Below are 14,304 nucleotides of genomic sequence, written 5' to 3'. Positions count from 1 at the left end.
GCTGCAGGCTGTGCAGAAAGCGCAGGTCGGCTACGCAACTCCTGCCTCACCGTTTTTTTTTCTCCACAGTGCAACACTAGACGGGAAGCTTGAAGGGTCTTCGTCACTGTACAGTCAGCCACTGCACGGGACAGTTATGTGGAAGGCAACCGGCACGTTCTAAAGGACAACAGAGTAAAGAACAAGAGTAAGTTTTAAAGCGAACTCAGTGGACTTTTTTTTGGAAAAGGACAGTGCAGAAACCTTGCCTTTATTATCGTGTCAGTTCAGTTTGAGGCTTGACAGATCTCACAGTGTGTGTGTGCATGTTAAAAAAACGTTTCTTTTGTAGGCTATTTCACGTGACTAAAATGTATTCCAAATTAAATCCGCATCTTGTGTGTGCAGTGCATGGCGATTGGCATAATAGTTAATCTGCAACCTGCACGTTTTTTTGGCCGGGGTTTGTTCAATTATTTTTGCGTTAAATTGCTGAATTGCATGCAAACACTTTGAAGCTGGGAGCTGAGGAGTAGCCTAGTCTGTGTCAATGCACTGGAAATGTCAGTCGAAATAGTAATTGCCCAGTCAGAAAACCAGCTGTGTATATAGTTTTCAGTTCTTCAGAATTAAAAAAAAAAGTCAGTGATCAGTTTTTTTTCTGAATCAGCATAACTGTATCATAGTCCTATTTTGGTAGCTTTCATTACCATAACTCTGTACCCATTTGTTGGAGGTTTTGAACTGTCATTGTGCTGCATCTGCATTGTCTAGCATTTACTTTTTAAATCGACTGTATCTGCAATAATATGCCGGAATACCGACGGACTTTGACAGCAGTGCTATTCATGCGAGATTGGACGGCGCGAGGTATTTAGAACCAGAACTGCATTCACCTACTAGTTATTAGACGCACAAAAGTTGAATTTAATTAGCGGTGCTTAATTGTGTGCCCGCTTTGAGGCTGCACAGCAAGGAGCAGTGCCTGGCTCGCGGCCAAGCAGGCAGTCTGGGGCTTCTGGCGCGAGTCCAGCCAGGTCTTTTTTGTGAGTGTTAGCATCTTGCGAAGGAGCGAGCTCATATCGGGAAACGTTTATGCAATTAAACGTTCACAGATATACAAATTGTAAATGACATTTCGAACAGGGGAAGAATGTACCGCACATGAGTACAGTAACCTTGCGCACTAGATGATTTATGTCAAACTTAGGACGTGTGTTTTTGTTTTCACTCTGATCCCATAGTCGTCAAGATGAATTGCAGTCGGACGTGTCAGTGTCCAGAGTTCATCGGTCACCCCCATAACTGACATTCTGACATTTAAAAAAACTACATGACTTAGCGTTATCTTGAGCAAATGGACTGACCGTGTAAACAAGCATCACAGGTGCAAGCTCAAGAGACCTCCTTCTAAATTACAGTGACAACAATTACTGGCTTCTTGCCAAAATAGGGGCAAGCCATTTGTGAACGTGTGTGGGAGGGGGAGGGGGGCTGTTGGGGGGACATTACGCGGATTCTCATCACTGAATATAAATATAGTCACAGAAATACACTTGAGATATTTAGGTTATGTTTAATTATTTTGTCTGTCATCCTGGTGGCTTACTGCCTTTTAGGTGCAGGGTTTGATCGTGTCCTGGATATACACTCAGTGAGCGTTTTAGTAGGTAGACCTGTACACCAGCTTATTAATGCAAATATTTAATCATCCGATAATGTGGCGGCAACTAAATGTATAAAAGCATGCAGACATGGTCAAGAGGTTCAGCTGTTTTTCAGACCAAACACCAGAATGGGGTGAAAATGTGATCTAAGTGACTTTGATTGTGGAATGGTTGTTGGTACCATACAAGGTGGTTTGAGTATCTCAGAAACTGCTCATCTCTGGGGACAACAGTCTCTAGAGTGTGCAGAGAATAAAAAAAAACTAAAAACATCCAGTGAGCAGCAGTTCTGGGAGTGTTGAGATTAAGTTGGCCCTTGTCATGATTTGATTTCCTCGCCTTATCCAAAGCAGTGGAAGGTGCTGGAAGTTTGTGTTGTGTTTTTCTCAGAGATGACAAAGATGCACCGGCCCTCCTCGTAGCTACACCGTGATTGGCTGGATTACTGTTACCGGCGGTTGGGGAAACAATTCCATTTCAGTTGACATTTACGAAGTGAATTAAAAGTCAATTAATTGATTGAAAAATCCCCATAGAGTAGCGTGGACATTTTCTTTTCGGTTCATCGACTGAGTTCAGATAAATGGAGCGCAGTCCTGTTTGCCGACATGGCATCTGAAACATTCTGCGGGAACTTCCCCTCCAGAGTGACGTGTCTTTGAATGCCGCCGCGCTGGAGGCCCCCGGTCTTTTGGCAGCGCAGGCGGGCCGCTCTCAATGGAGAGCGCGGGCGGCCATTTTCTCACGCCGTTCCGGTTTGTGTCTCGGGCCAGCGGACCTGCGCGGGTCACAAAAGACAGCTTCCGCTCGGCAGGGGCGCTGGTGGGTGGGGGTCACCCCATTGTGCCATTTCCCTGACCCCCTGGCTCCGGTCCAGAAAAAAAAAGAAGAAGAAAGAAATCACAAAAAATGCAACACCCTGTTTTCTGGAGAGACGCTTTACGTCGAAGCGGTCACGTGGGCTCGGTTTGCGCGGTCAGGTTTCCGCGGAAGGGACCCCGGCTCTCGCTCAGCACAAGGGGAGCACAGTCTGTGCGCAGACCGACCTTTTCAGCGCCTCTTCCAGTCCTCCTCAGTTCCTGACAGATTATCTGCTTCAACAAGCAGCTCTCAGGCCTCAGCCAAATTACATCTTTGACCCACCCTGAAATTGCGAGTTTAAAAATGCGCAACTAAACGGCTGCTTTTTTTTTTTGTTAAACGCTTCTTTCTTTAACTCGTGCAAAACAATAACGCCCAGGCGAGACGGTGTAATTTGCGCTTTAAGCGGATGGCGAGGTTCTTTTTTTTCTCCTTTTGTGACTAAAATGCGGGGCTATTCAGAGCGTGTGGTAACTGAAGGCATTGTGAACGTTGTTCCGCGGTCCTTATCCTTTCGTCTCGACGGGCTCATCGCTCTCGCGTAGCTTGAATGGTCCGGATTGTAGTTCAATTCGCGGAAATACGACCTACCGAAGACGTAAAATCCAATCTATGCAAAGAATTTTGCATAACCGTAACCATGAAGCAGGCCATGAAAGACAAATACAGGTTTTCTTTGTAAAGAGTAAAAAAAAAAAAAATCTTAGTCATCACATTCCATTTAACCATTTGCACCCTTGTTGTGTGTTACTGCCCGATGATTTAGTGACCTGGCAGATTGTGGGTGGGTTCCTGCAGAGGGACAATCAATAAACAGCCAGACTACCTTAAACAAAAGTACAAGGAAAAAAAAAAGAAAAGTAAATATGGTGTGTGGTGGCGAAGGGGGGGGGGTATGATTTGTGTTTTGTTGACTGTCATATAAAAACAAAAAAAACAAGATGAAAAGGATATTTAATGAAAACGATTTGGTATGTTATTGCGGTTCTCATAACTGCACAATAAAAATGAGAAACCAACAAGAGGTAATTAAAATGAAGGGGGGTTTGGCCAAGCAGGAAATGGCTAAGTAAAGTCTGGGGGTTGGAGGAAAGGGGGGAGGGGGGTGGAGGCAGGGAGGGAGGACTTAACCCTTTACAATCTGAGGTCACAGTTATGCAATTAGAATGTTCTTAACCAAACGTTCTAATGCTGATTTAACAATCACTTTTGGTGACTGAGGACAATGGAGTTCTAGAGCACTGACTCAGAATATTGGAAGGACATACTTCCAGAAAAGCCCCACTCTAGAGAGGGCTAGGGAGGAGGTGGAGGAGAGGGGGTCTTACAGTCATTCATGGCATAGAGCGGCCCAACACAAAGACCCTTCAGTGCGTTTAGGCGCTGTGCACAGTGCCTACTTCACTTTCTGCCCAAAGGAAATGAGAGGAACATTAAACCTTCCCCCCTGTTTTTTTCTTCTTTTTTTTCTTCAGCTCTAGTTTTTTTGGCTCTCTTTTTCAACCCCTTCGTGTTTTCTTTTAGGGGGGGGGGGCGCTCAGGGAAGTAAAAAAAAAAGTGACCGTCACCTCGTCACCAAATTCGCGGTTTGATAACTCGCGGCGTATCAACACGCTCTGCGCCCTTTTCTCCATTGGGGTTCACGGCTTGCAGGTTCTTGGACGGGGACAGGACATAGTGACGTCAACACTTTGGAGCAACCTGCGTTTAGATGCAGGCGTCATCCTCCGGTAGGAAAAACTCAGGAGAAAGGGGCTGCATAAGAGCCATATTATTACAGGGTTATTTACGCGTTTCGATTTTAGATTTTTTTTTTGGTTTCAGTTATGGATGCTGGTAGACGCGTGATGTGACGCGCGGTGACTCGATAGAGTTTCGAGGCGGAGGAATTCTTGGAAACGTATCCACGGAATGCGCTATTGGAGCTCGCCTGCTTTCCGAAGCAGAAAAAAAAAAGAAGGAAAGAAATGATATATAAAAAAATACAGCTCAGCATAATCCAAGTGCAGTGAGCCTGGGGTTGGACCAGATGGAACAATGGCTGCTCTTTCTGCTGTGAAATCTGAGTAAAAACATTAAAGTGTGCGCTCACTTGTGGTTTGGAGACTGGGCTAGCTGTTTGTTAGTAGTTCCCATCTATGCAGACTGGAAAAAAGGCCAAAGAGTTATTTCTGTTGTCTGCCCCCCACTGCCACGCACTCCTACCTACTCATATCCATATCCATCCACACACACGCACGCACACACACATACACACATGCACAGGCACACACACACCCACACACCCACACACACATACACACACACCCTCACACACACACACACACACTCACACACACACACACAAATGCACAGGTGCACACACACACACACACACACAAATGCACAGGAGCACACATACACACACACACACCCACACACACATACACACACGTGCGTGCACGCACACATGCGCACACACACACTTGCACACACGCACATGCGCACACACACACACGCACACATGCGCACACGCTCACACACACTTTCCGCCTAATGCTCTGAGATTTGCACTGCCCCTTCTCTCTCTTTTATTCTTCCATTCTTCCTTTTCTTTTCTTCTTGTTCGACTCTTGTTCCCTCAGCCCTGTCGCCTGTCGCCGAATCGTCTCCCATCTGCTTCCCATTACCTTTGGCTGCAGTTGGTGCTTCGCCAGCCTGCAGACCCAGACAGAGCCTGACAGAGAGAGGGAGGGAGGGAGAGAGGGATGGAGGGAGGGAGGGAGAAGGAGAGAGAGGGAGAGAGAGAGAGGGAGGGAGAGAGGGATGGAAGGAGAGAGAGAGGGAGAGAGAATGATGGAGGGAGGGGGAAGAGAGAGAGGGAGGGATGGAGGGAGGGAGAGAGGGAGAGAGGGAGAGATGGAGGGAGGGGGAGAGAGGGAGGGATGGAGGGAGAGAGAGAGAGGGAGAGAGAAGGATGGAGGGAGGGGGGAAGAGAGAGAGGGAGGGATGGAGGGAGGGAGAGAGGGAGAGATGGAGGGAGGGGGAGAGAGGGATGGAGGGAGAGAGAGGGTAGGAGAGAGGGATGGAGGGAGAGAGAAGGATGGAGGGAGGGGGAAGAGAGAGAGGGAGGGATGGAGGGAGGGAGAAGGTGGGAGAGAGAGAGGGAGAGAGAAGGATGGAGGGAGGGGGGAAGAGAGAGAGGGAGAGAGGGAGAGATGGAGGGAGGGGGAGAGAGGGATGGATGGAGGAAGAGAGAGAGATAGTGATGGAGGTAGGGAGAGAGAGATGGAGGGGGAGAGAGAGAGGGGTAGAGGGAGAGAGAGAGGGATGGAGGGAGAGAGAGAGAGCATCTGAGATGGCTGGCCTGTGCTCAGTCACTTTTGAATTAGCGATAGCTAAGGTCAGGTCACTAACCTGATTTTATTTTATTTTAGTAAGATTCCTGGTGATTCGTGGGATATTGAGCACTCAGGACAATGTGATTGGCCTGTGTACTGTGTGTGGAGATCTACGTTCATGTGTTCAGTGTTGGATGTTCTTGATATGTTCTTTTCTGCGCCTTGTCAACAGAAGATGTATCTTATAATGCGAATAAAGCGCTTTAAAAAAATGTGCTCTAAGGTTTAAGGCAGAGGCCCCTTGCGATGGCGGTCCTGATTTGAGCTGATGAGGGCCTCTTTCTCTCTCTCTCTCACTCTCTTTTGCTCTCTCTCTACGCAGTCGCTCTCTCTGCAGTGCCCTTTGGTTTATAGCACAGGCAGTGGCAGAGGAAATGAGTGGAGTTAAGCCTGTTACTTTAATCTGTATGTTTACTTACCTCTGCCCCCCCCAGCTCTCCACGTGGAGGCCTGCATCAGGTCTTGGGTTCATTTGGAAGTTACCCACAGTTCCAATGTATGCCATCTTACTAACACTCATATCCTGCTCTCTCTCTCTCTCTCTCGCTCTCTGTCTCTCTCACTCTCTCTCTCCCTATGACTCTTTCTCTCTCCCTCGCTCTCTTTCCCTATCACTCTTTGTCTCTCACTCTCTCATTCCCTCTCTCTCACATGCACACTATTTCACTCTCTCTTTCAGGGTTCTGAAAGGGTTCTTTGGCGTGATCCCATAGGAGAGCCCTTTTTAGTTATTTGCGGAACCCTCTGTCGTAGGTGTGAAGTGTGATAACTCCCGGACAAAGAACCCTTTAACTAGATACGGTTCCTCTATGGAATCACAGGGTTCCTATTGGAACCACTTTTTAGAGTGCACGCCCATCCCTCTCTCTTAAAATATCAGTGCTTTCTTTTTTCCCTGGGGCTTTGTTTCGAGTTCCCGAAGGTTGATTATCTGAGAGACCAGGAGGAGATCATGGGGCAGTGACCACAGCCCAGATATATTTGTGTTGTCAGAGGGGGGTGGGGGGGGGGGTGGGGGGGTTCCCTGATAGTTCTATGTCCCCTTTCTAACTCCAGCCTGCTTCTTTCCCACAGAGGGGGGGCCCTGTAATATGCCGACCATCGCACGCTGAACCCCATCGCCTGCCTGCCACCCCCGCCCCCCCCCGCGTCGACACCCGCGCACGCCCGGCCCGAACCCCCGCAACCCCCCCCCCGCTACAGACGGAGCAGCGCCTCAGCGCCCCAGCAGCCCGACCGTCGCCCGACACCCCCGACCCCCCCCCCCCGCGCTCCACCCGCCGCCGTCCCGCCGTCGCCATGGCTCCCGGGCTCCCTGCCTCCCCCTGGTGAGTGGCGCGGCTGTGCGAGGGCGGGAGACATGTTGGGACAGAGGGCCGGGGACCGCACCGACACTAGCAGCTGCCGTAACCATGGAAACCACACTGAGGACTTTGGCCAGCGTTGTCATCATCGCCATGGTTGCCACCGGGGTCGCCGAAAGTCTGACTGCTGAGGAGGCCTCTCAGTCGCAAGGTGAGGATCGCCCCCCCCCCCCCCTCCGCTTTCTTCTCTTTCGTTCTTTTCTTTTTCTCATCGACCGAAGCCCAGCACACTTACCACTGTCCGTTTCATAAAGTCATCATTTTCTGAGTGAAATCGTCACGTACAGCAGTCAGTAGAAGAGGGAGGAGGTTGTGGATGCCTTTAAAGATTTAAGGTTAAAAGTAACACAGGTCCATGTCTTTTCCGCAGAATAAATGCTGGGAGGTTGCTGAGAAGTTGTACTCTCAAGAGTTTTTAGTCTGTGTTGGAATGTCGACAGCAACTCCACGTGTTGAGTGTTGTGGGGCGCTTTGACACCCGGTGAGGGGGGAGGTGAGGGAGACACCTGGGAGGGCAGGTGGGGGGTCTGGCTGTGTTTGTGTGGTTCCTGTGCAGCTGGGTTACACTCTCCCTTCCTCCTGCCCCCAAACACCCTCACTACACACCAGGCCCCACAGACACCCCCCGCAAACACCCTCCCTACACACCTGGCCCCACAGACATGCCCCAAACACCCTCCCTACACACCCGGCCCTACAGACACCCCCCAAAAACACCGTCCGGCCTCAGCCCTTCCCCCTTCAGCGGTCACCCCTGAACCAGAGACCCCCCCGTGCCCCCTCCCCCCCACCACAGATCAAGCAGCACCAAGCGTGTCTCCAGGGAAGAGATGAGAGGTGCAAGGGAAACGCGGACCGCAGAACCTCGGAAAAACACGTCCCCCGTCCCACGCACCCGCCCACCGCGTTCACCGCTCAAACAAGGCGCCGATTGTGCCTTTCCGAGGCTCCGCCCCCTCGCTCTGCACAGTCATCTGTTTCCAATAGGCCAGCCGATAGACACCTCTTCCATTACCGCCACCCTGGGCCCACGTCTAACACCGACACTCAGAAAAGGAGCCACATCCAGGGGCCGTTTTTGTTGAGCGGAAAGTTCTATAGAGTGACAGCAGTAATTGCTGTGCGATGAGGGGTTAACCATGTGTGATCGGCTCTGTGTGCCATTTCTGAGGGGGGGAGGGTCACGTTTTCGAGTGCCACGCGGACTGGCCCTTATCAGTTCCGACCTTTGTTAAGGTGCATGATAACGAAATGACGTGATTAGAATGTTCTGAGCTGAACATTCCAGTGCTGATGTCACAATCACTGCTGGTAACTGAAAGCGACGGGAGTTCTAGAACACTGTCTTGGAACTTTGGGAAAACATTCCAAAAACCCTGCGCTTCAAAGGGTTAACGTCTATTTCAAATCTTTACATGATTACGCAGCTGAAAGTCACTGCCAATTTCTTTTGAGGGAAACTGACGAATGGGTCTGTTTTTTTGTAGGCGGCCATATTGTGCTGGGAAGGACCCTGTGTTGGGGTGGACATCTGTTTTTATTGAGTTGCTTGTCGAGATGAGCAGGGCTTTTGCGAGATCCAAACCCTTGACTGTCAGAGGGTTAGAGGGAAATACGGGGCATGGGGGTCAGTCTGAAATGGGATCGCTTATCTTTATATGTCTGCTTTTCAACAGCGGTCGCCAGCGAGGAAAAGCAATTCTGGTTTTTGCCTGAGCCCCTACGCTTTGTTGTTTCACTTAGCTGTGCTTTTGCTTATTCACCGCCAACATTGCAGTCCTAACAAAAGCTCAGCTGGGACTTGATCCCACCCCACAGTTTCTAGAGCCACACGCACCCCTCTGCACACAGAAAACATCGCCACGCCCAGAAACATCCCAGTAACACATACAGGTAAACGGTAAACGGTTTGCATTTGTATAGCGCCTTTAGCCAAAGCACAGTACAATTCATGCTTCTCATTCACCCATTCATACACACACACACACCAACGGCGATTGGCTGCCATGCAAGGCACCAACCAGCTCGTCAGGAGCATTTTTTGGGTTAGGCGTCTTGCTCAGGGACACTTCGACACACCCAGGGCGGGATCGAACCGGCAACCCTCCGACTGCCAGACGACCGCTCTTACCGCCTGAGCCAATGTCAAGGAGCACGGACTTGGCAATGGTGCGCAAGCACACAGGTTGCCAGAGCATCATAAATATGCCTCCGCATGATTATTTCAGAAATATTTTGAGGTAGAAATCCTGCATGGTATGCCTTTAAGTTGACTCACGGGTAATTGCCCGGGGAGTGAGGTTCCCTGCCAGTGCACTTGCATCTCATGACAGGTTCTCTGAGCGTATCTGGCTGACCTCACCGTATTTATTTAAAAATAAAGGAGTCACATGCAGACATGGCGTAGTCGGCGCTTGGAGGATGGCTATTTTTCTCCCTTAAATAGCCAAATAATGAGGTAAGCCCTCGTGTCAGTGCCGTTAAGTCATCCAGTTATAAGCGCGCTGATTAAATCAGCGTGTCGTGTGTATATATAACCTTTCCCCCAAGCCCTACCTCAGCTGTTGCGTCTTTTTTGATGCAGCCTCTCCGTTATTAAGAAACGGGACGGGCACAAAAATGAGCTGAAGGGCCCGGGACGGTCTGAAGAGGGCGCTGTTGCGTACGTGTAACAGAATTTCCGGCAGGGTCTCGAACGATGAACCTTGGTGGCAGTTTTCAGGAGAGAGAGCGGGTCCCAGTTGGCAAACGGATCGGCCGTTAGTTGGCCACGAGTGGCTCTCTGTCGGCACAGCCATCACTTTGCCAACAGTTTGTAAAGCACTTATAAAATGTTTATAAAATGCTTATAAAGTGTCTATAAATTGCTTATAAAAGCTTTATAAAGATACAGCTGCTTGCAAGCAGACCGCTTAAGCGAGGTGGTCGATATGAGCATCAGCTATCGGAAGGGTCGGCGTGGTGGCGATTTTGTGAAACGCTGTCAGACTGATGGTGGTCCGGTTGGTTCTGACTCGCCTGGGACCCGCCGTCTGGGATTTTAGGAGCTGGCACGGTGGAGAACCCACCTCTCCTCTCCTCTCCCCTCCTCTCCCGGGCTCGCCCCACTGCAGACAGCTGTTACACATCTGGAGGAAGAGGAGAGACAGAGATCGTGCCACAGTTTTAGTGTCTGCGAGCACGGTACAGTAAAGAGGGCCCGCTCCCTTTACTTTCATTCCTTCTTTAAGGGTCTAATTAAAGGCGCCCCCGTCTCTTCAGAAACCCCAGGCTGTGCCTTTTTTGAAAGGTGAGCATTTCATGTTACGTTTTTATTGGGGGAGGGGGGGGGGGGGTGGTCTGTCTTTCATTATGTTTTTTTTATTTTTATTGGTGACGGTATTGTCTTCCAACTTTGAGCGATGATAATAAACCGAGAGATCAAACAACTCCTTGATCAAACATAGGGGATTAACAGCGAGTGAGTAAAGTGGGATTTTTTTATTATGATTCTCGGACTTGACGTCAATTCCCTTTCAGTTCGGTCAGTTCAGGAAATGAATTGAAATTTGATCCATTGATTGAAAAAAGAAAATGGGAAAAATTTTTCCATTTATGAACTGAACTGTCAGTTTGGTTCCTGAAATGGCTGAATTAGGTTAAGTTCACCCCCAGTCCTCCATATACCCTGGTTATGTGGGCTTTCTGCGATGCGTGAGTGAAAATTCTTGCTGTTTAGAAGTGTTAGAACACCAAAGAAGAAGTGAACATTAGAACACGAGAATCCACAAAGACCATTCAGCCCATCTAGGCTCAACAATGACCGAAACAACGGATTCAGCGAATCGCTTAATCAGTCTTTGATCGGACCCTCTGGGCCAGAATATAATCGGGCATCCACACTGGCCTTTCTGAGATAGGAATGGTATCCCCCTGCCCTAGCAGGTATCAGGACTGTGTAATCCTGGGCTTGAACACTGTGAGGGCCTCTGTCTCTATACTCTTAGAGGGTTCCCAAAGGGTTCTTTGCCTTCTTTAGTTCTTTATGGAACCCTCTGTCATAGGTATGCAGTGTGAAAACTCCCAGACAAAGAACTATTTTGCCTGAGAAATGGCATTATTCTATGGAATCACAGGGTTCCTATCGGAACCATTTTTTGGACTATATGACCTGTTGGGCTGTTCCGCTCATTGGCAATATTCGCTGATGTCATCATTTTTTTACATTGGACAATTTTGTCAACTTTTCAATGGCTCGCCACACCATTTGACAGAGGAAGACAGTTGAGAGGTTGGTGTTCCACATGAGGAGGCTTTACCCCCCCAATCATCCGCTCTTCATGTGCCTTCAACTGACCTTTACAGTGGGAGAGGACGAAAGAGTAACACTCACATTTTGAGTGTCCAGTGTTGACTTGGTATGAACTGAATATCAGTTGAGTGTCAATTGAAAGTAATTTGCATATCACGTGACTCTCCACAAACACTCTATTGACACTTTAGACTCTTTTCAAGAAACACCATTGACACCCAACAAATTATTACCAGACCGTTTACTGTATCTCAACTCTCTCTCCACTAAATAAGCAGACATCAATTGAGCCTCAAATATTCAGCTGAATGTCATCTTGTGGCCTACTGCACGTAAAAGGCCTGTCTGTGGCCACTTCCAGAAGTCATAAGCGAATCTCAACAACAGTCAACTAAATTTCACACGACTATGACTTGACTGTCAACATATTGTTGTTTACCTCAATTTAATCCTCCGTCAAAATGTCTGGTGACAAATTCAACAGCCATCTATTGATTACCAACAAGACACATGTCGACTGTCAGCTGAGTCTCAATTAGCTGTTACTTTAAACTCACACAGAACCGACCTTCTGTTGATAATCAGGTTGAGTGTCAACTTTGGCCACTCAAAATAAAGCAATGTAAATGCATACAGTTATGAGTAGCAGAACAGCAGACCAAGCAAAGTAGACCAGGGTCAGCAGGTACACACGGCATCACTGAAGTGATAAATCTGCGGTACTGTTTATGCCTGGTTAGTCTCTGCTCTGTTGCGTCTCGCGCTTACCACCAAAACAAACCTCCCCCATGCAGATCATAAGACAGGGGTGCACAGCAAGGGCCGAACCATTCCAGGATTTTGAGGCAACGTCTACTCTTCATTATTTAATTTGCTCAATCGTTCTGCATCTTGGTCATTTGTATCGGCAGCAGCTACAGTCACAGACTGCAGGTGAATCCTAAAGATTTTATTGTGATCCGGTACAGGAGTGAACCAGTACAGCTGCCAGAAAACTCAAAGAAAGTCATTGGTTGGAACAAAAACCAGCATGCAGAATGGCCCTCCAGGAGCAGAGTTGTGCACCCCTATACTAAGAGGACAACGTTGTAAATGGTTGGTATTTATATAGCGCCTTTATCCAAAGCGCTGTACAATTGATGCTTCTCATTCACCCATTCATACACACACTCACACACCGATGGTGATTGGCTGCCATGCAAGGTGCCGACCAGCTCGTCAGGAGCATTTGGGGGTTAGGTGTCTTGCTCAGGGACACTTCGACACAGCCCGGGCTGGGGATCGAACCGGCAACCCTCCGACTGCCAGACGACTGCTCTTACTGCCTGAGCCTGAGCCATGTCTCTTACTGCTCTTACTGCCTGAGCCATGTCGCCCCCGTTGTGTATGTGTAGGCAGAGCTGCAGACTGGATCCTAATGGTGTCACACCACCTCTTCCCTGGCCAAAAACAAAAACCCAAGAAAAACTAAATGTGGGATGCAGGCATGAAGTTCTGTAGACAGGATGGACTGGCAGCTGATAGCGCCCCCTGGTATCAGTTGTTGAAATGTCTCGTGCTCTCTGAGTGACCCCACTGAGCACAGACTGCAGGGCAATATTGGCCGACAACAGTTCCTCTCCGGCGGTGAGATAGAGGCAGGATAGGGGGGTGGGGTGAGTGTGTGTGTGTGGGGGGGTTGGGTTAATGACATCGTCCTGGAATGGGAATATGAACCTAACCACCCCCTTGCCACACAGACCCCCCCACTGTTTTTTCGATATAGTGCTTTGGCCTTAGCTGTGCCCCTGCACATGTGGGTGCCATTGTGTCAAATGACCACGCCCCCCCCCCCCCTCCATTCCCCCTCACCAACCCCCCCGCCCCCCCACCCCGCCCAACCCTGAGTAAGAACCTCTCAATATCAGCTCCACGCTCGGTAATGAGATAGCCTTATCAGGTGGCTACGTCTGGCCGATTACAGATCCCAGAGAACCCAGCTGTGGGGGGGGGGGGGGGGGTCTGTAACTGCAGCTGTGGCTGTGGCTGTGCTGTTGAGGGGGGAATGGGGGGCATTTGGGGGGTCTTATATTTTCACTAATAGGACCTGCCTAAATGCTACCAAATGTATCTGAAGCTACATCTGTCTCAACCCCACGTTCGCAATCCGCTGGTGAATGACGGTATTGGAGTATCATTTTATATTCACGTGTATTTCTTCCCGGTAACACAAGCATTGCACAATGTAATATATTCTTGCAAAATGTCTGTTTCTTCATGAATTAATGAATGAATTACTACTATTTGCATCTCTCTCTCTCCCCCTTTCTCTCTCTCTCTCCCTATATCTCTGCCCCGAATCTCTCCCTCTCCCTTTCTTTATCTCTGCAATCTGGTCTCATGTAATGTTGTGAGGGGACAAAACAATGAATCGCTCATGTTTCGGTCTGCAGCGGTGTGCTGCCGGGCTTTGATTGGCGATGGGGCGGCAGGTTACAGTGGGCGGGTTGCGGTGCTGCTCTCGCTGTTTATTTAACTTGGCTCAGCCCCGTAAACAGCCGGTCTGCTCCTCAGCGAACAGCGGCGAATGTAACCCAGAGCCGCTTACTCACGCGAGGCACTGCCTGTCTCCGCCAGCGAGGAGGAGAAAAGCTGGAAGAAAAACTGCCCACATAGGCGCTGACCTTTCCCCTGTAAGCATTGTGTTTAGTGCTCAGTGTCTGGATCATAACCCTTTGAAGAGTGGGTTTTTTTTTCTGTTTTTTTTCTCTAAATTTGAAGTC

The 14,304-nt window shown here is 49.1% G+C and overlaps 1 protein-coding gene across 1 annotated transcript in view; it reads left to right on the top strand.

Moving 5' to 3' along the window:
- Window positions 1-77: 77 nt before the first annotated feature.
- adamts10 (ADAM metallopeptidase with thrombospondin type 1 motif, 10) overlaps window positions 78-14,304 on the top strand; it is a 53,544-nt gene continuing 39,317 nt past the window's right edge. Inside the window, exons 1-2 of the mRNA XM_061237933.1 lie at window positions 78-187; window positions 6,962-7,402. Of these exons, the coding sequence (XP_061093917.1) occupies window positions 7,300-7,402 (103 nt within the window). The 5' untranslated portion in view covers window positions 78-187; window positions 6,962-7,299. The remainder of the gene's footprint in view (window positions 188-6,961; window positions 7,403-14,304) is intronic.

Source organism: Conger conger, chromosome 4 (assembly GCF_963514075.1).
Source record: "Conger conger chromosome 4, fConCon1.1, whole genome shotgun sequence".
In the NCBI taxonomy this organism is placed as follows: Eukaryota; Metazoa; Chordata; class Actinopteri; order Anguilliformes; family Congridae; genus Conger; species Conger conger.
This window is presented reverse-complemented; position numbering and strand designations above follow the sequence as displayed.